This window comes from Nansenia antarctica, assembly GCF_963989245.1.
Source record: "Nansenia antarctica genome assembly, chromosome: 2".
Classification (NCBI taxonomy): Eukaryota; Metazoa; Chordata; class Actinopteri; order Argentiniformes; family Microstomatidae; genus Nansenia; species Nansenia antarctica.
The window spans coordinates 17,434,548-17,454,751 of NC_137675.1; the positions used below are offsets into that span (position 1 = coordinate 17,434,548).

Sequence of the window (20,204 nt, forward strand, 5' to 3'; positions counted from 1 at the left end):
TTATACTGAATGAGAGTCAATTACATATTTGTAAACAAATCTCTTTGGCCAGAATTTTATCAAAAGCCTTTCAGGTCGTTCCCATAAAACGTTCCCTTATTCTGCCGTATTGTCTGTGAAGTGTGAACTTTTCAGGACAAACTAAGTAAAGACATTTTTTGGATTTCATTCCTCCCTGGTTTCCTCTCTCAGACAAAAGAGCGTGTGTGTGTGTGTGTGTGTGTGTGTGTGTGGGGGGGGGGGGGGCATGGGGGATGCCTGACAGCCCACACAAATACCCTGATCTGTGTCTGTGTGTGCTGTCATCATTCAGAGTACCCACAGTCCGTGCTTTTAACTTATCCAAACACACTCTTGTCAGGAAGATCAACTCCCTTGTCTGTGTGTGTGTGTGTGTGTGTGTGTGTGTGTGTGTGTGTGTGTGTGTCTGTGTGTGTGTGTGTAGACACACAAACACACTTTGGCATGGTGACATGGTACCTCTGTAAGTCAGTTCTGTTATCTGAACAAAACCCATCAGATGTTCATTAATAGTCGTATCTCTGACAGGCCGACAAGGGAGGCTTGGTAAAACACAGTCCCTGCAAACCCTCCTCTCCCTGAGCTCAAACCCTCCTCTCCCTGAGCTGCTGCTGGCCAGAGAAGGCCTGAACACAACTGGCTGGAGAGATTCAGTCGGGCATTGATTCGGCCCACATCCCAAGACGGGGGGGCTGTACCATATCAACACGCAGACACGGTCGTCAATGTAAACAGTACTCTACATTTTCACTTACGGATGAACACCACCTGCCTGAAACTGCCAGGAAATATCATGGAAATATCAACAATGAGCCAGTCTCACTCCGATTTCTACCTCCACCAGCCCCCCGTGGTACAGAACCATCTGTAGTCCATAGAGAAGTGTAAAACCCATCTATCCTATTTACACTGGCATCTTTATCTATAGTACACACAGTGGGTAGCGACCAGCTCTGTCTTGATGATCCACCCCATTAAAGTTAGATGAATCTTTATAATAATGAATGCCGACTCACTTGTGTGTGTGTGTGCGTGTGTGTCTGTGTGTGTGTGAGTGTGTGAGTGTGTGTGTGTGTGTGTGTGTGTGTGTATGCGGATGTGCGTGCATGTTTGCGTGTGATAAGCGGAGTACAGAGCTGTATCTGCTATACAACAAGACCTGTCAAGAGTGTATTAAACTATACATGACACAAGGCGATAAGGCCACAGAGAAACATGGTAGTGGAAAACACAAGATGATGGAGCACCATAATGAACCTATAATCTAAATAGCCGTACAGTAGAGTACGGTAAGATTAAAAGGTCATTTATCATGCTGCTAAGCAGACAAAAAGTCAAAGGTAAAATAAATAGACAACGCACTTGAATGTGAGTTGAACTTGAACTTGAGTGATATGAATCTACAATCATTAATACATACGAATAACAGTCTTTGATCTTATGACAACTAGTTATCTAATGAATGTACTATGTGAATGCAGTTCACTGAGGGACAAAAGGGTAATGTTGATAGAAGAGGCTATAGTCAAGCATAATATTTCACTAGGCCATACTACTACAATACTATGTGTATTGCAAAATGTTTTTTAAATGTTTACATTTTTGACATTTAGCAGACGCCTTTATGCAAAGTGACTTGCAACAAATACATTTGTCTAAGTAAGTGAATCATCTATCCGTCAGTCAAAATGAAAGAAAGAAGAAAAAGTAGTCTATGCTCGGGCCATTGGCAGTCAAAATGCTAGAAGGATGATTCTTTATTTTTGATTATTATTTACAGTAGATAAACTCTACAGCGGGGTACGGAGCGGTTTCAGGAGGGACAGTTAAGGTGTAGCCTTAGCTCATGTCATATACTGTAAGCCTATTGTATACACTTTACAAAAAACAAAACAAAACAAGACGCCATAATATTGTTCAAATATAATATTGTCTTTGTAGAATATTGTCTTTCCCTGAGGAGCAGTTGTCCCAAGGTCGTGCCATGGTGGTCTCTAAGACAGTGTAATGTGTGTGAAGCAGAACGCATGGACAGTGTCGATGTGTCAGGGCCAAGGCCATCCATCAGCAGAGGAGATAACAGAAACGTATCCTCGCTGCCTCGCCTCTGGAGCCTCCGCAGCCGTGATGAATCACACCAGGGCACCAGTGGCCACGTCTGATGACACGGTCGGAGGAGGAGGCAGGAGTGTGTCAGTGGGGCTCACATGTACATCCACTGTATATACATACATATAACACGGATGGACACACACACACACACACAGGCACACATAGAGTGAGAGAGAGAGAGAAAGAGAAAGAGAGAGAGAGAGAGAGAGAGAGAGAGAGAGAGAGAGAGAGAGAGAGAGAGAGAGAGAGAGAGAGAGAGAGAGAGAAAGAGAGGCAAGTGTAAAATGTAGCCCGTGCCTGTCCAACTGTTGGGTTTACCTCATCCATACAGCATGCCACCCACTTGCACCCTTTCCAACACACCACCATGTTAGGATCTCTGCCGTGCGACCGTGGCGTCTGTGAGAACATCAACAACAGCATTCCTCCCTCCTCGCTGGACCATCGCACTACAAACACTGGTCCAGACAAAGAGACTACGGCTGGTGGTATTCAATACAATGTCTTTAGCCAGGATTAGAATGATTAGGTTGGGCTGTTTAAACGACGTATTTACCTAAACCGGATCACTCAATCAATTCAAATTGTTTCCACTTGCTGAATGTAATGTACAGTACCATTTGTCATGGCTGTATGTTTTTACTTTTACGCAGTAAGATTAGGACCTCAGTGCTTGCAAGGCCACCATGGCCACAACTGCCCCCAATGGATGGAGCAATTATAATCAGGGTTAATTAAAGGGGCATGAAGGGCTTACGAGTAGGAGTGTGTGTGTGTGTGTGTGTGCGTGCGTGCGTGCGTGCGTGCGCGTGTATGTGTGTGTGTTCTTACAGTGTGTGCCTAGATAGCTATTCCCAAAGAGGGAATTGACTGCAATGAGGATGCTGTTTGATTGATATACTGTAAGATCTCACTGCACTTGTCAAAGTCACCCTAAATACTGTATTGTACACCACAACACTATGGTAAACATACTTCTTGTATTCAATGTTGAGATACATACAGTACAGCGAGAGAGATGTTTTGCTTGCTTATTTGCTTACTTGACTGTCTGACATTGTTGTGCAATAAGAGAACACTTGCTCACTAATTGAGCTTTAAGTTTAAAACAGCATGGCTAAAAGAGGTCCTTCCTTGTGTGTTTGTTACACCTAGTGTAAACAGAGACAGTGCGTTCAGTGGGTATACTATAATGTTGTGCAATTCGACCACTTTAAATCAACACCTTGTTGAAACAGAGGGACTTGGCTATCAGGTACTCCCATACAGTGTGTCTACAAGACATGAAGACCAGACCCTAACCTGTAATCCCCTAACCCACCCCACTAAGACACACCTGCTGAGGTACTGTATAAAAGCCATGACCTGACTGTACTGATACATCCAGAAGCCTTGGAAGCTATCTCCACAGCCACAACAACAGAGGTCATCCAGAGAGTGTCTCCTGTTCCACACACTCAACATGGTCCACCTTCTCTCTCTGAGCATCCTGCTGCTTCTGCCACGCCTCTCCCAGGCACACTATCTACCGGAGGAGGACGCCTCTGGGTCTGGATCTGGGGACACTGAAGACCTGGTGGTGTTCGCCGATGACCCAGAAGATGTGGAGCCGGGCCTGAGTACCAGGATCCTGGAGGTCAACGAGGCCTCCACTGAGCTGCTGATGGAAGGAGACATCCTCCTCTCCAGAACCAGGACGGCCGTCAACTGCCAGGGGAGAAAAGACTGCATCTGGGAGAAATCCGCTAACGGCAAGGTGGAGGTTCCGTACACACTGAGCTGGGAGTTCCGTAGCGACGCCAGGAAGAAGATCGCCGACGCCATGAGCGCATTCCACGCCAAGACCTGCGTGCGCTTCGTCCCGCGCCGCAACGAGGCCGACTACCTCAAAATCGTGAGCCAATCCGGATGCTTCTCTTCCCTGGGGAAAGCCGGAGGTGGGCAGCTGGTTTCTCTGGCTAATCATGGTTGCATCGACAACGGGATCATCCAACACGAGCTGAACCACGCCTTGGGCTTCTACCACGAGCACACCAGGAGCGACCGGGACCAGTACGTCAGGATCAACTGGGAGAATATCTGGTCACCTGCTAAGGGCAACTTCAACAAACAGGACACCAACAACCTGGACACTCCCTATGACTACGCTTCCATTATGCATTATGACAAATTCGCGTTCAACAAGCGGATCGGGACGAAAACTATCACACCCATCCCCGATGTGTCTGTGTCCATTGGGCAGAGGTCGGAGCTGTCTGATACTGACATCCTGAGGATCAATAGGCTGTATAAGTGCTAAAGTGTCAACGCTTTACACAGGCAGACGTAAACATCGTCGAGGCTGAATTTGAAGTCTGTCCTAGTTTGAAATGATCAGGAATTGTGTCGTTTGGATGGAGGAACCGTCAAATGTACAGTCTAATTAAAGTTTAATAAATGTGGTTTGATCATGACGCTATAATTAGATGGAAATAAAAGCCAACATCATCAATAGAAAAAAGTTGTCTTCCATCCATCCTTTCACACTGTATCACTTGTATTCAATAAATACAATATGCTTGTATTCCATGTGCTTCTACAATGAGGAACTAAAGCAAGTACAGCCAGCCAAAGTACATGTGGTAGAATGGGCTTCTCCCTGTCTAAGTCCATTCTTTGAAGCACCATTGATCTCCAGATCTCCCACAGCTCTTTGTTGACAAGCCATCAGGCTTCCCTCCTCTCCCGCTCTATCCAGGAGATTCTGTTACCTCTGCTTGGCATGGAGCTGTACTCACCCCAGCTGTGGTACGCCAAGTCCAATAGCCCTGGTCTGGTAAAGGAAATGGATAACACTTGATTGTTATTACAATGTTATAAACATATCTGTTAGGGGAGTGAAATGGGAAAAGGGGGTTAGACTAGGGAGGATTAACAAACATGATACAGCTGTTGCTGACTCCAGGACCATCCACTTGGGAAGTGGCCCTCTAGGCTCGCCTACCGGGCGGGCAAGGGGAACAGCCCCTCCCTACTTGCAAGCCATGGTCAGCCCCCAAACCCCTGCCCGATCACTCCGCTCTTCCACCGCCGCCTCTGCGTGGATGCAGCAGTTGCGCTACTAGGTCATGGCTTTTCACTGTCCTGGTGCCCCGCTGGTGGATCTTTTCAGGCTACATCGTAACTGTCCCTCCTAAAGACCTCTTCATCCCCACTAGCCCCCAATACAGTTTCTCTACTGTTAATACATTTATTTTACTTTTTAAAATAATAATAATAATAATAATAATAATAATTAAAAAATAAGATTATTCTGATTATTATGAATAATAATAATAATAATTATTATTATTCCTTCTTCTAGCATTGTGACTGCCAATGGCCCCTGGTCCTAGCATTGATTAGTTTTTCTTATGATGACTGATGGATAGGTCATTCATTTACTTAATCAAATGTATTAGTTGTAAGTTGCTTTGGATAAAAGCGTCTGCTAAATGCCAAAAATTTAAATGTTAGGTACATATTACAGGCCAGACAATCAACCAGCCCTGCTCTCACAGAAAGTGCATTTATTCTCTGAATGTAAAACTGAAACCTTATTATCTCTCTTAATGCAAACATGGAAACATTCTATCTATTCATTATCATAGGGTATGTTTATCCGGATGGGACAGTTTTTAATATTGTACGATGACTATCTGTGAATCTTTGAAGGAATGTGGATCTATTTGAAAGTGCTCTCAAAATGGAATCACATCCTCTTGAGTCTCATCAAATAAGTGCTTTTGGCCGAAGTACAAACAGGGATGGGAGAAAGAAATAATATTATGGAACACTCAAAAGGCATACAGATTCACTCAGTCTCTTTTATGTAATAGCAGCAGAGTATGCACTGTGTGTTATGAAGCTTCACCTAATGCATTAAAGGTATAGAAGTGGCTCAGAGCCGAAAGAAAATGTAAGCAAAGAGGTCCATTTCACTCATATCTGGCTTTATATCTGCTGAGCTAAGGAGCTCTCGAAAGGCAATACGCGGAAGAAACTCAAAGTGACCCCGAACTTCACAAAATGGCTGGCATCTCATTTCTGTCAGACATGAGAGGAGAATATCTGACTGAAAACATGTCTCGAAAACACAAGGCAGAAGGTTGGGCAGCTAGAACATTGGAGAAGCTCCAGAGCAGTTGTGGTCTGGGAGTTTTTCCATAGCTGTTCTCTGGAGGGGATGAGCAGTGACCAGGCATTTGATGAGTGTCACATCAAAGTGATTCAATATGGCATGTTTGCCTGGGATTTGTTGGAGGGAAATCCAAAACCGATATGAATCATCTTTTAAACGCTAGATTTTGCAATTTACAAACTTGTGTGCATCATGCCAAGCTCCAATTTAGCTGTTGAACTACTGCCGGTTGCACACATCCCATGTCAATGTGAACACTCAATTACTTTTGCAATCCTGCTGTTTACAAATACTACCTTTGCACACACCATATTTTTGCACATTGCACATACCTCCTTTGATATAGCCGCTATTTATACATCTGTACCATACTGTACATAGCTACCTTAATTGTACATAACTGTATATACCTCTAACTACCGTACTTGCCATACTGTACCTATCACTATCACTGTCATGTTCTTATAACATGTTTCATATCACTATTTGCACTGGTTGGATGCTAAACTGCATTTCGTTGTCTGGTACTTGTAATGACAATAGTTTAATCTAATCTAATCTAATCTAATCTAATCTAATCTAATGTAATCTACTGTGCAGTAATCACCCACTACTCATATCCTCAAGAGATAACATTGCACAGTAGCAAGACACAACTCAATAAGTCTTCACACAGACACACAAGTCTGATGATTTACACCCTACAGTAGAGTTGACAAACAGGGGTCTGTCTTTGCTCCTTCTTGACCAGATACAGGCACTTGTCCCTGGGAACCTACAGTAGCGTAACGGAGTACAGTATGTTTGATCTGGGAGCGAGTGCCCGTATGACAAATAAAGAAGAACCAGGACACATGTATACATAGAACTCTGGGAAACGCCGTGGCAGACACTCCAGGGGAATCATGTATGTATGTGCAGGGGCCTCAGGAGCTGCGGCCCCAAAATAGCCGGACATCTCTCGCATGGTGGCGGTTGGAAGAATGTGACTTGACTCGTGTTTTCACAGGGTGGGCCACGGGAAAGAGGCAGGGTTTCTGCTGATGCCCCACTAGACACCCAGTGTGGCTCTCACCCTCATTTCTCACAGTGTACTAGTGGTTCTCACCAGATGGTTCTTGTCCAAAAGGACCCTTTCTGTACGCAGGTTTTAGTTGCTAAAAACTAGGCTTAGTTACTTTATATTGATATTATTTACTAATTCATTATTCATATTATTATTGATATTATATTGGTATATATATATATTATTATATATATTTTGGGCCACTATACACAATAATAATATTATTATTATTGTGTATAGTGGCCAAAAATATATATAATAATATATATATACCAATATAATTGCCTTCGTATGCTCCAACTCTCACTTCCTTTGATGATATTCTACAAGCGTACAGGCGGCATTAGAGAAGTTAGCTGCAGTGCTGTATCATATGATGTTACATTGAAGAATGGGTCAAAAGCAGACAGAGGCTTGAGAGTGATAGCAATCACATTCCAATACAACTGCATAACGTCAAGAACGCGCGTGTGTGTGAACATGTGCACACACACGCACGCACACACAAACAAACTCCGGGATATCAAAGAGAGATTGTTCCACTGGAATTTTTCTAATAGTTGCACTATGATGCCTTGTTTTCTGCACTATCAGGCGGGCTTTCCTGGAAAATCAGACAGGTTTGGTAGCAGTTGCCAACCCAAACAATGAAATCACATATGCTACAGCTCACGGTAGTGAGCACGGTCGTCCAAGCGTGGAGAGAAGGGGATGGAGGGGAGGTATAGGGTTCTGTCCCCCGAGACGGGACACACTGGTGGGGCTACACTCGTAAAGCCTCTGGCAGCTGCAGGAGACTGTTGTGTAGGTCTGCTTGAAGGCCTGGAGCTCTGGACATCCTGCAAAAAAGGGAGTATTTCATGTAACGCTCTCCTGTCAACATCTAAAATATGTAGTGAATTGATGGCAGTGAGACCACCATGGTTAACTGGTAGAGAGAGGTGGAGAGAGAATATATACAATGGTCAAGCATGATCATCCAATAGGATTTTGATAGAGGAACAGAATTGCAATTAGACTTCACTGTTAATGTAATTTGATGTAAATTAATGTCAATAAACCTTTGCATGAAAAACGCTGTTGTTAAATCTTTTTTTCATTGCATTTAGTTGGTATATGCTTTGCTTACAGTGCCAATGCAAAGTGCTTCAGGTTCAGGCAAGCTCCCAGTACCACATGTGGAAATTCCAGGATGTGCTGGGATTGGTTGCCAGTTGCTGTTCAATTGTCCATGAAGACCAATTATATTGTCCCTCCATAACCCCCAGGTGTACATTGTCATGCTGTGACGTTCACAGCGATAACAAATTACATTGTTACAACTACTGTAAAAAAAAAAAAAGTACCCATATATGGATTTTATAATGATCAATATTTTCTCCCAAAATAATCTCTTATGTGTACTTTTAAAAGTTGAAACCTGGTTATAGGTTAAAATCACATGCAGTGCAGTACAATAGGGAGAATTTAGTAACATGGCCTATTGAAATACATACAGTGAAGCAAAGCTACTCAAAAAGGCAGTTGTTGTTTATGTGAAATGAATACCAGTTCTTAACTGTCAAACTATGAACCACACAACACAACTACCTTATCACTGAGAAAGGTATGTCTAGGTCTATGTACAACCTTGTACCGATTGAATCTCAGCTACATTCTCTTTTGAAGGGAACTTCAAAGGCATTCTACAGGTTTGCTTGAGCTCTTCAAATGTCTTTTCTAAATCAGTATCGTGCCATCATTCTCCTAAGTGTTTTGTCAGACTGTAACCAGAGATGATGGATGGTAGCCACTAGTCAAATGTATACATTTGTCTTCACGGAAAATTAAGAACATTAAGAACAGGTTGAAAGGCTGATGAAATTCCAAAACAAATCCCACCAACCACTGGCACCAAAAACTGCTTATACAGATACTAGGATAATATGTTCTTGAGCATTTAGAAATGATTTATTCTTCACGAGTGAGGCAATTTAAGCATCAATGAAATGTTAATGGGGCATACGAATTGCCAAATTCTAACTTGCTATATTATTTCAATTTCTACAGTGGGCCTTCCGCAATATCAGTCCCAAAGGGCATTAGTGTATGCATTTCATAAAGGGTCAAGGATTCTCTACCTACTCTATACATTGTTTATTTGTACTATTTGGACCGAAGCCATGTTGACATTATGCACATCATCATCGGTCATAAACAATACGCTCCGACGCAGCAGGGAATTGGTAGGAAGTCATCCAATACTCCTAGTTTACTTTGCCAAGACATTTTTGTTAAGCAACAAGGTTAATGTAAAAAAAACTGTTATGGCTTATGGCTTATGACCACAGGTTTAAACACAGAAAATAGTAGCTACTGTAGTTGGAGTGCTACTTTGCGAGCACTTAGCTTTTATGATGTAATTGACTAATCAGATTCTTCATTTTATTCTCAACAGTTTTTTTTGTTACACTCTTGGCGAAGTGAAGCAACTACTTTTCACACTTCAATTACACACCATACGTCATTCTGTTTCAGTTCCAAAAGACGGCTAATTCTTCTACAGTTTGTTTTTCAAAGCCGAGTTAAAATCTTAGGCCAGGAGGTCTGAATTCCACCATGACTTCATAAGTGTACTGCGAACACTACACATGATCATTCCATGGCAGGGGATTATTCCATGTCACAACTAACTGTCAAATGAACTGATGAATCATCTATAGCATGACTCGGAGTCAAATATAAATGGCTCTTGGATGGCCTTGCATGGAGTGGGGATGATGAATGATTCTTTGCAACTGACTCCTCTTCTATGGATCCTTGCTTCACATGGTTACAATGAGCGCTACACACCCACAGACGAACATAAAGCAGAAATGACCTGAGGCCAGAAAAGGCCTCACTCCCACAGCATAGCCTATCTCAGACACACGCACGCGCGCACGCGCACACACACACACACACACACACGCACACGCACGCACGCACACACACACACACACACACACACACAGTAAAAACAAGTTCTCTCATAACAACCCTCCAAAAAGCCTGTCACGGTACTGTACATCTCAACAGTGCAAAGTGTTACCGCAAACATTTTTATAGCATGGCACCAAATACACGGGATCAGCTTGTCAGCTGAGAGACCCGGGCCAGCATTAACTTATCCATGGTCCCCCTCGGCCTGAAGTTGTGAACTTTTAATACAACATTTATTATTTCTACTCAATTAGACCTAAACCTGATATTCCGAAGGGCCCCACTTTGCTCCACGCCTTTATGTGGAAATGGACGCTATTCTGAGAAAGGGAATAAATTAATTATTTCTCTAACAGTTTAATTGGTGGTGACATTGGGGCACTGTTCGCCAGTTCCCCGGTTTGGGGAATAGACTGAAGGGAAACTCCCACTGGCACCCACTAGTAACACATCTCCATGGTAACTAACACATCATTACAATGGCCATGTTAATTTGTTAGCAAATCCCATCAAAAAGCTTTAAAAACAGAGATGGAGAGTTCATCTTAAAGGTCTTAAAGGTCCCCATAAGGACTGTATTGACAGTCCCTATAAGCCCTTTTAGTAGTCTGTAGTCGTCATGATGCGGGGGGGACCAACAAGACCATTAACGAACCTGCAAAGCAGTCTGGGAGTATTGGTTTTCAACTCTCTCTGACGCTTCCTGTGTTTAAATACCACTCAGCGATGACAGGCCAATCACAACCATGTCAACTCCCTGCACAGTTGGCACATTAAAGTTTACATAAACCTTAGACCACCTTGCATATAAAACAGACAGGGGAAACTATTATTTCTATATGAAAATATTAACCTACGGGCCTGGGGTTGTTAGAGAAAATACTTACTGCATATGAAATGAAGAATACCACTGAATAAATAGTAAAAAAAAATATTTTTGACTACTCATGAAGGATATGTCATTAAAGTTGAACATATCCTGAACTGGGATAGTTAATGAAGATTCTTAAAGAGACTGAGAGTGAGATTTAACAGCCAGATGGCACCAGTCTGGGTCTCACTTCAGGGCCAACTGAACACAAGAGCCCCACAAATCTTCCCCAAGTCCCCCTTCGTTCAGATGATGTTCTACTAATAAACCCCATACATGAGGAATAACTCATTACTGACATCACGAAACATCACTATTTCTTTTTATGTTCTCCTAAATCAAGGTCACTAGGAGATACACATATGGAAACTTTGGGTGTCACACTGTCATACACCAGCGGAGGCTGGTGGAGGTAGAAATCGGAGGGCAGGCTCATCGTAATGCATGGGATAGAATGAGGAATGGTATCAAACACGCCCTGCTTTAATCAGTCGTTCAGCCTGGATAAAGAAGAAAGGATCGTTGAGACTGAGCGCCGACCTCAGCGGCCTAACGAGCCTGAGGTTGACAGTGTCTGAGGTAATAGGGCGTTGTTGGGGATTTTATTTTGGATGAGAGATGCTGATCATGGCTGGTGCAGGCTGGAGGACGTGGGTATGAGGGCATGAGGGTAGATTAGTGTCATTTTACTAGTCTTTAGGCTCCTGAGATCATATTATTAGTGTTTTTAAATTCTGTGAGAATGATCTGGTTAGACAATGGATTAATTCATGATGACCCCGGTCTACATAGCTGACCTCACAGAATGCCTGGTCAGTAGGTGTCAGGGTAGAGCTGTGAAGAAAAGTAGCCTCCTTCCTCTCCTTCTCCCTCCCTCTCCCTCCCTCTCCCTCTCTCTCTCTCTCTCTCTCTAATGTCTAGCCTTAAGGGTCTATTTGAAAAGCTTATTCAACAAGAATATACTTTTTTCTCCATTCAGTTTTAATTAACTCAGAATAACACAGAGCTTGCTGTTATAAAAATAATAACAATACCAGGATACAAGTGAGGAATTGAATGGGACAGTAAAATATGCCACCCAGCTTGCCTTATTTCTCTACTTTGATTTCCTGCTTTGTTAAGTGTAAACTCTCTTTTTTTCTAGCAAGATTTTTCTTAGGGAGGGCAGGGGAGCGTGCGTACCCTTCTCCTACAAAATCCAGGTGGCATGCGTGACTCCACTGATGAAGTAAAACAGCCAGTGGATCGCAGAGGTCCAGCACGATTAATTTGATTGAGTCGACAAACATTAAAAGTTCAAAACGAGGACCCCGAGGAGAGTATCGCGGAGGGAGGTTTCTCAGACGAGCCAGTTGGATTCCGTCTCGATCCTAAACAGAACATGCTGTATATTTACTGTGTAGCAAGTCCTCGTCGAGTGAGGAGTGATTCAAAATTGCCCGCTTTTATTTCACTCTTTCATATGTCAGTCTATATATTATGTTAATAAAACACAGCCCAGAGACCACGTCCCCAACCATGGATGTTATTTCATGATCTTGCAGTCCCGATGATGAATTACACAGTGAAGATTGTTCCCTTCTGCAGTCCATCTCCTTGATTGGAGTTTCAGCATGAGCACGTCCTACACAGCAGCCAGGACCAACTCTTCTCTCCTCAGGGGCTCCAAACACCAGCTCCTGGAAGTCTCATGTATATCTACAGTATATATAGATTTTATTGTTTATTATTATAAAACCTCACTGATTTCAGCACATGGACACTGATTAACACCATAGTACATTCAATCTTTTCTTTTATTAAATTATTTGTGTTTTCGAGTGATTGAGTTTGTCAGGCTGTTTGTGTGATCACACTTGATGGACATTTGACTGACTGGCCACTTGAAATATCCACTCAGGCTGTTTATAAGGGTTATAAAGAGGAAAGCTTAGCAAGTTGGGAACATGGAACCACTACTCCATGTTGTAAGCAACCCCTGATGCTTTGGTATTGTCCAAAGAGGGAGACAGAGAGGTTAAGAGAGAGGGAGAGGCGTGTGGAGAGAGAGAGAGAAAGATAGGGAGAGAGGGGGCGGGGGGGATATAGAGAGAGAGACAGGGGAAAAAAAGAAAAGAAAACCACAGTCTTGCAGATTTACCAAGCATGCGTAATCACATCTGAATCCAATATTCTGAGCTCAGTGCCAAAAACAATAAACAACCGACCACAAGCATATGAAGTGGAACACCACTCACCACAGCCCAGCTTTATGGAAGTCATGTTCCAGTCCTCAGTACAGAAACCACATCAGACAGACAGATGATGGACAACCATGGCTGGGTGCTGAGCATTAGCAGTCCAAATAGACAAATCTATACTGTGAAGAAGAAGGTGAAACATTATTTGGGTTTTTAGTGTTGATATTAGTAACGGTGTCATTGTTATCTTACTCAGTCTTACAAAGTGTACATCTGTCTTTCAGATCATTCATTTGTCAGCTGTGTGGTTTGGTGTTATCTGGGAGAAAGATCTTTTTTTATCACTTTAGGCACTATTTCTATACTGTACAGTATGTTGAGGTGATGACATAGATGTATGCTGTTTTATTGTATTTATATGTTATAAATAGCGCAGCACTAAAGGTCCTTCATACTGTATTCAGTTCAACACTATATTGACTTAATACCTAAACAGAAACCGATCTCTGTCGACACATTTAATTGGACTCTGTGTTGACCATACCACCTTGTCTGACACCGTGGCTAGACAAATCACTCCCCTCAATAAATAAATAGTGCAAACCCCACTCTGGTGTTTTTCATTTTAAAGGCTCAGTAGGTAGACCCAGTCAAAAGAGTTGGCATAAAACGTGTCTCCCTCTTCTTCCCTGTGAGTGAGTCAGTAATTAAATGTTGTCTGGGTAGAGAACACTTGTCAGACCGTGACAAAAGCCTTACCAGCCATGTAGTTACCCTGCGGGGTCAAGGACATGGGGCTCTATGGGACGACTGGACAATGTCCCCCGTCTTTGAGTCTGCAAAGAATGGAGTCCTGCCTGTAGCAATCAAATTGACGAGAAACTTCAAATAGAAGTTAGTAATTAGGTAGTGTAGTGTTGTAGTGTCGTGTGATGAAAGGGTCGATGCAGGCTATCTACTTTCATACAATATTATTTTGAATGATTTTGAGACAATAAAAACCTGCTGGGCGATTCAGTTCTGAAAAAACTAAATGGCAACATTACAATCAGAGTCTCCTCTACCCCCAAGACGACAGTTTCAAAAGGCCCCACAAATGCTATCTGACGTCCATCGCTAGCTATAAATCATGATACATGAAGAAAACAGGTTCCCTCTGCGCCCTGACAATCGCTTCCATATGATCGCTGAGAGTTGTGAATGATGATGTTATGTGGTGTTCAGACTTGGACTTGATTCAGAATTGTGTCAAGGTACTGTAGTCCGACTGTGTTAGAGCAGATGATGGATCACTTATTGTTGACATATAGGTGTGCTTTGTCAAATTGTCCGTATCTATATTTCACTTAAATTGCCACTATCAAGCAAGGTCAAAATCATGAAATCTGAGAAGAATAGAATCCTAGAAAAATACCACTCTTACCACTCAATGAGCCTTATTTCAACCTCTGTTGACATTCTGTCACTTTTATAAATACTGTAAGAACGTTTTGTCCTAATTTCCTTGGTTTTTCAAGTAAAATAAAACCCAAATGTATTTGCCTAAGTCAATAAGCACCAGTAAGTAGGTAACTGTTACCTACTACTGTTAGTACGTCTGTCTGCAGCCATCTAAACCATCATGCTACCACAACACAGTGACTTCCCCATGGTGTGGCTAACAGCATTAGCATTTCAGACAGAACACCAGATGCAGCTAGCTAGCATAGGGAATTTATTATCATATATTGTCTTAATATAACATATAATGTTGTGGTTGTATATAATGTATTGATTTAAGTATTGTACTGTGCTGTATTTATGTGCCCTGCCCCTGCCCGCTCACCTCCACCTCGGCTGGCCGACTGGCCCCACCTCCTCTACACAGCAGTCGGGCTGCCCGATCACGTCTCTTCACAACACTGGCTCCCCGCTGGTGGAATGAGCTCCCCACGGCTGTCAGAACGGCAGAGTCACTACCCATCTTCCGTCGTAGACTGAAGACCCATCTCTTCAGGTTACATCTTAACTGCTCCTCCTGAGACATCTTCTGACCCTCACCACTATGTCTCCTAAAGACACCCGCTTTCCCCTCTACTGTGTCCCTAAGAACTTCTATTGCCCCCCTTGTACTGTTTCTCAGTTTCTCCAGTAAAAAAAAATAAAAAAAAGGTTTTAGTAGAAGGCGATAATAGGGAGAAGGTTTTTCCTTCTATCAGTGGCCCCGGGCCCGAGCTAGAGTACTCTTCCTGCAACGAATGGTGGACTGCTGATTCACATGCTTAGTATTCAAATGTATTGATTGTAAGTCGCTTTGGAATAAGGCGTCTGCTAAATGCCAAAAATTTAAAAATGTAATGTAAATGTTGTTTTGAAATTGTAGTTAACAGGGTACACTTGCAAAAGAGGCCTCTCAGTTCCCCTGTTATAAACAAAGGTTAAATCAATCAAATAATCAAATAATCTTAGCATATTAGCAGTCATATGTTATAAATCTGATTATCTGATAATTAGCCTGTCTTTCTCTGTTCCAAATGTGAGTTAATTGTGACTTGACCGATTGCGGTTTCAGTTGTCACACTCCACCACCTTCCTAGTAGGGGAGAGGTCTGGGTGATCATAGTGTGTCAGGCTCTTGGCTGCTTCTCAGTTGTGTGTGGACATATTGGAAATTAATCTTCTGCTTGAGGCAGGCGCTGAATGCAATATTTGTTGATGCTTCCGTTGGAAGACCCCCTTGGATCCCTCACAAAGCATTAATTCCTTTAATAAAACATACGTAGGGGTAAGGCCTATAGTACATGGTGTAGCTTAACTACCAGTTAGCACCAATCTAATAATCTCTTTTAGATGAGAGATACAGTACAGTATACGTTTTTCTCAAAAAGTAGATTTAAACAGAGCATCTAAAGATTACTTTTCAGGCTTAACTGTCTTGAGTTAGAAGGCCATGGCTTTTATATTTCACATTTATATATAATAATAATATATAATACAAAAAAACATATCTGAAGTAATCTCACTGACATTTCACATCACTGCAATAACTCATGATCACCCCCCCCCCCCCACAGCCCCAAGAAGATACATGCACCTCTTCACTCCTAAGATGATGACCTAATTATGACATCATCGATGCAAGCAGCACCATTCCAATCAACTCACAATGGAACTCTAAAACCCAGAGGGAAGAATCCCGCATCTTGATTGGTTCAGACATGGCTATGATTGACAGTTCAAGGGAGCGCCATCCATTAGGAGAGGATCAGGGGATGTTTGACCTTCCCCACCCCAATGTGAGGGGCTAAGAGCTCCATGAGTAATTGGGGGGTTGACCACGCCCGCAAAGGTCAGCCAGAAGAGGAAATGAGGTATTACAGTGTCTCTAGGTCAATATGTCTAGCTCATCTGTATGTGCCTATAAGCACGTTAACTAATAAATTAGGGGAGAAATATTGCATCGCCAAATTCCATTTGAAAGGGTTTCTGCCTCAACAACTGGAGGAAACTAGTTAGCTAGTTCAAACCAATGAAACGCTATGTTGATTACCAAAACGTTTCTTTTTTATAAAGATAATTCATTTTCAATTAAGAGAGTGGGGTTACCTATTACCTAAATGCAATCAAATCCTATGGAATGTATCATGATAGCTGTTTCTACAGACGGCCATTTGGTGGACACTGCTGTCCGCTTACTTACTCATGTGGTTTTTATAAGATTGTAAACAGCCTGGAGGCTCGTCTCTGTGGGACACATCCCATCAACGCGGCATGTGAGGTGATAAAACAGAAGACAGATGAAATGACGCACACACACACACGCACACACGCACACACGCACACACGCACACACGCACACACGCACACACGCACACATACCAAGGACTGAACCGTGACACTTTTGGCCCTGGTGTGGAAATGGTGACATTCTCACTGGATTGTTATTTTTACACTGATACTATCTCTCCTATAATGCCTGCACTTACGTTGTTCAAGGGGGACTTCTGATCCCTATCCATGATACAGTAATGTAATGGTATAAGTATTTGTGGAGGACCAGGGTTTGACATTATAGTGCATATCTCCACGACTCATGACATGAAACAGAAGCAGGAAATGTTGCAATGTTACAGTATTGTATACATTTTTTGTGCACATGTGAATCTTTATCTGTAACATTAAAATCTTAAAACTTCAAGAAACATTCATTCTTTTTTCAATTTCAATGAATACTTTAACATCTTGCGCATAGGGAATTCCTGTACGGCCTGAATGAAAGATTGATAGATGGTAAGTGTGTGGTTAAGTCCACTAAGTGACTCTGAGCTGGGGTTTTAGACCACTCCTGTGCTGCTGAATCTCACATCTGGATCATCTTGATAACACTTCCATTACGACTCCTCTACATGATGTTACGAACCTCCCTGCTGTACATTGCCCAACACGGCCCCCACATAATGGAGCCTAACGCTGACACCAAAGTACTCCGCATAAAGACAACAGAAGGGATGGTGAAAGTTGTGGGGGTGGGCTGGGGCGGGGGGGTTGGGGTGCTGAGCGAAGAATATAAACACACTAGAGGTGAAAATGCTACATTTTCTCATGACACGCTGAAATACGAAAGGATTCCAAAAATACGAGCCAATAAAAGATGTGATGTGACGAATCAAGCTAGCTAGCTAGCTTACGGGTCTTTGCTTTTAATGGCCGCGAGCTGTTGACGTTCTACTGTTAATTATATCAAGGATTGAAAGATTAATCTCCTTGTATCACTGTGTATACAACAACCCTCTCAGCCTTCAGGACTGCAGGGATTTGTTTACGCAAACAAACAGCTTCGTACATGGGAAAGTTCCCCTGCGTCTAATTGGCACGGATTCTTGACCGCGGTCAGCCAGCCGAGCCGAAGGACTGACAGCCTCACAATGTCGTGCAGCGATGTGTGTAGGTAAACACATGGAACTCGCCTCTCTCTCTTTCTCTCTCTCCCCCCCCCTTCTCTCTCCGGCCATTGGATCGAGGCAGGGAAGCGTTGCCCCGACTTGTTCCGGTTCACTAGGGCCTGGAATCCCCTTCAGATAAACAGGAATGGAATCCCCTCAGCCTAAAAGCCTGTCTGTTTTAAAGATGGGGGAGCAGCCCAGTAAACCTGTCGGACTCAACGGTGTCCTTTTACTATCAGGCAGGGGGGAAGGGCGCCCGTGTCACCTGGCTTTGAGCATTCTTGGTAGTTTTTTTTTTAAACAGCGTTTTATGGGTAACCCACCGGCCCAGAGATCGTGAAGGGTTTACGGGTGACCAATAAAGCGGCGCTGTGGTTCGGAAGCCCCCCGGCCACTCTTCCTGTCTCTACAGATTAGGGAACCCCTCCATGAACTGTGTGTGTGTGTGTGTGTGTGTGTGTGTGTGTGTGTGTGTGTATGTGTGTGTATGTGTGTATGTGTGTGTGTGTGTGTGTGTGTGTGTGTGTGTGTGTGTGTGTGTGTGTGTGTGTGCAGAAACTCACCACAGATTTCTCCCTTTTGCCCCCATGATCCCCTCAAGTAACCACATTGCCTTTTACGAGCGGGGGTCTGGACACATTTGACCCCGTTTCATCATCTGTGTCTGTGTCCTCAACAGTAGGTTCACTGTGAAAGTGCTAAAATACTAATGCCTGGTTTGGAGCTCTATATGCAGGCGATGATTTGAAGTTAGCGACTTTGATGTTGTATTTAGGGTTTCTTGTTAAAGTGTCACTCAACACAAGACCTCTGTCTGTAGCTCTCCCGTCTCTCCTCTCTCTTTTCCCTCTCTCTCTCTCTCTCTCTCTCTCTCTCTCTCTCTCTCTCTCTCTCTCTCTCTCTCTCTCTCTCTCTCTCTCTCACACAGACACACCACACAAACAGTGTCATTTACCACGGTCAGTATCTGCACAATCTTCCCACCACCCACACAAACGAAGTCTGTGTTAAACCTAGCGTTTAATGATTTTCAGTGTCCGTTTTACACGTTTTAGTGGTCAAACTTTATGACGACTGAGCTCTCCCTCTCGCAATGTCCTTCAAAGCAAACAAAGTGAGAGGCGAGATGACAGTTTAAGCTCATACAGCTAAACCTGGTCTGGAGCATCCATAAAAGCGACGGCGCGGGTCAACGATACGGGTTTACATCCCTGGGTATGGTTTAAACGACACAGTGACGATCTACAGCTAAATCAACACGGCTTCGCCATACATCAGGCGGGCCGGAGGCCTCGCCCCGGTCCAGACGCCTGGAGGACTGACCCACTCTTTCATATCGGCATGTCTTGGAGGGCACAGTGTGTGCGTGTGTATGTGTGTGTGTGTTTGTGTGTTTGTGTGCGTGCGTGCGTGCGTGCGTGCGTGTGTGTGTGCATGCATGTCTGTGGGTACCGAAAGACATGGCTCTCAGCTAGGCTGTATTTGTTGATACAGGCCATACAGGACGAGGGGTGAAAGATGACCTCAGCTTTCACTGAAAACCAACAGGCACCAGTATATCACACAATTACGCCAAGTTGTTCTTGCTTTTTTTTTTATACATGGAACCAGTACAGACGAATACGCATTTAGAAATGTCAATGTGTATCTTTATCATTCCTGCATCTAGGAATAGACAGTGAGTATGTGTGAGGATTGGAATGATCCCCAGACACTGCCTCAATGGATGTCGCTGTATCTGTTATCTTTGCAATAACAGTCACCGTATAACAAGTTACCTCTCAGACCTACAGAGGACACTGTTCCAGGGCTTTTAGCAGGATCACTATTTAATGGAAACCTTGTTGCTTCGCTGTTTAGACTTTTATGGAACACGCTCTACTCGCCCTGGTACAGCTGTGCAAATATGCAT

The 20,204-nt window shown here is 43.2% G+C and overlaps 1 protein-coding gene across 1 annotated transcript; it reads left to right on the forward strand.

Moving 5' to 3' along the window:
* Positions 1-3,595: 3,595 nt before the first annotated feature.
* Positions 3,596-4,432, forward strand: LOC308149883 (hatching enzyme 1.2-like; the record flags this gene model as incomplete). Its single annotated transcript, XM_080522763.1, has 1 exon — positions 3,596-4,432. One exon carries the CDS (start codon positions 3,596-3,598, stop codon positions 4,430-4,432), a length of 837 nt encoding a protein of 278 aa, XP_080378889.1.
* Between the last annotated feature and the right edge of the window lie 15,772 nt (positions 4,433-20,204).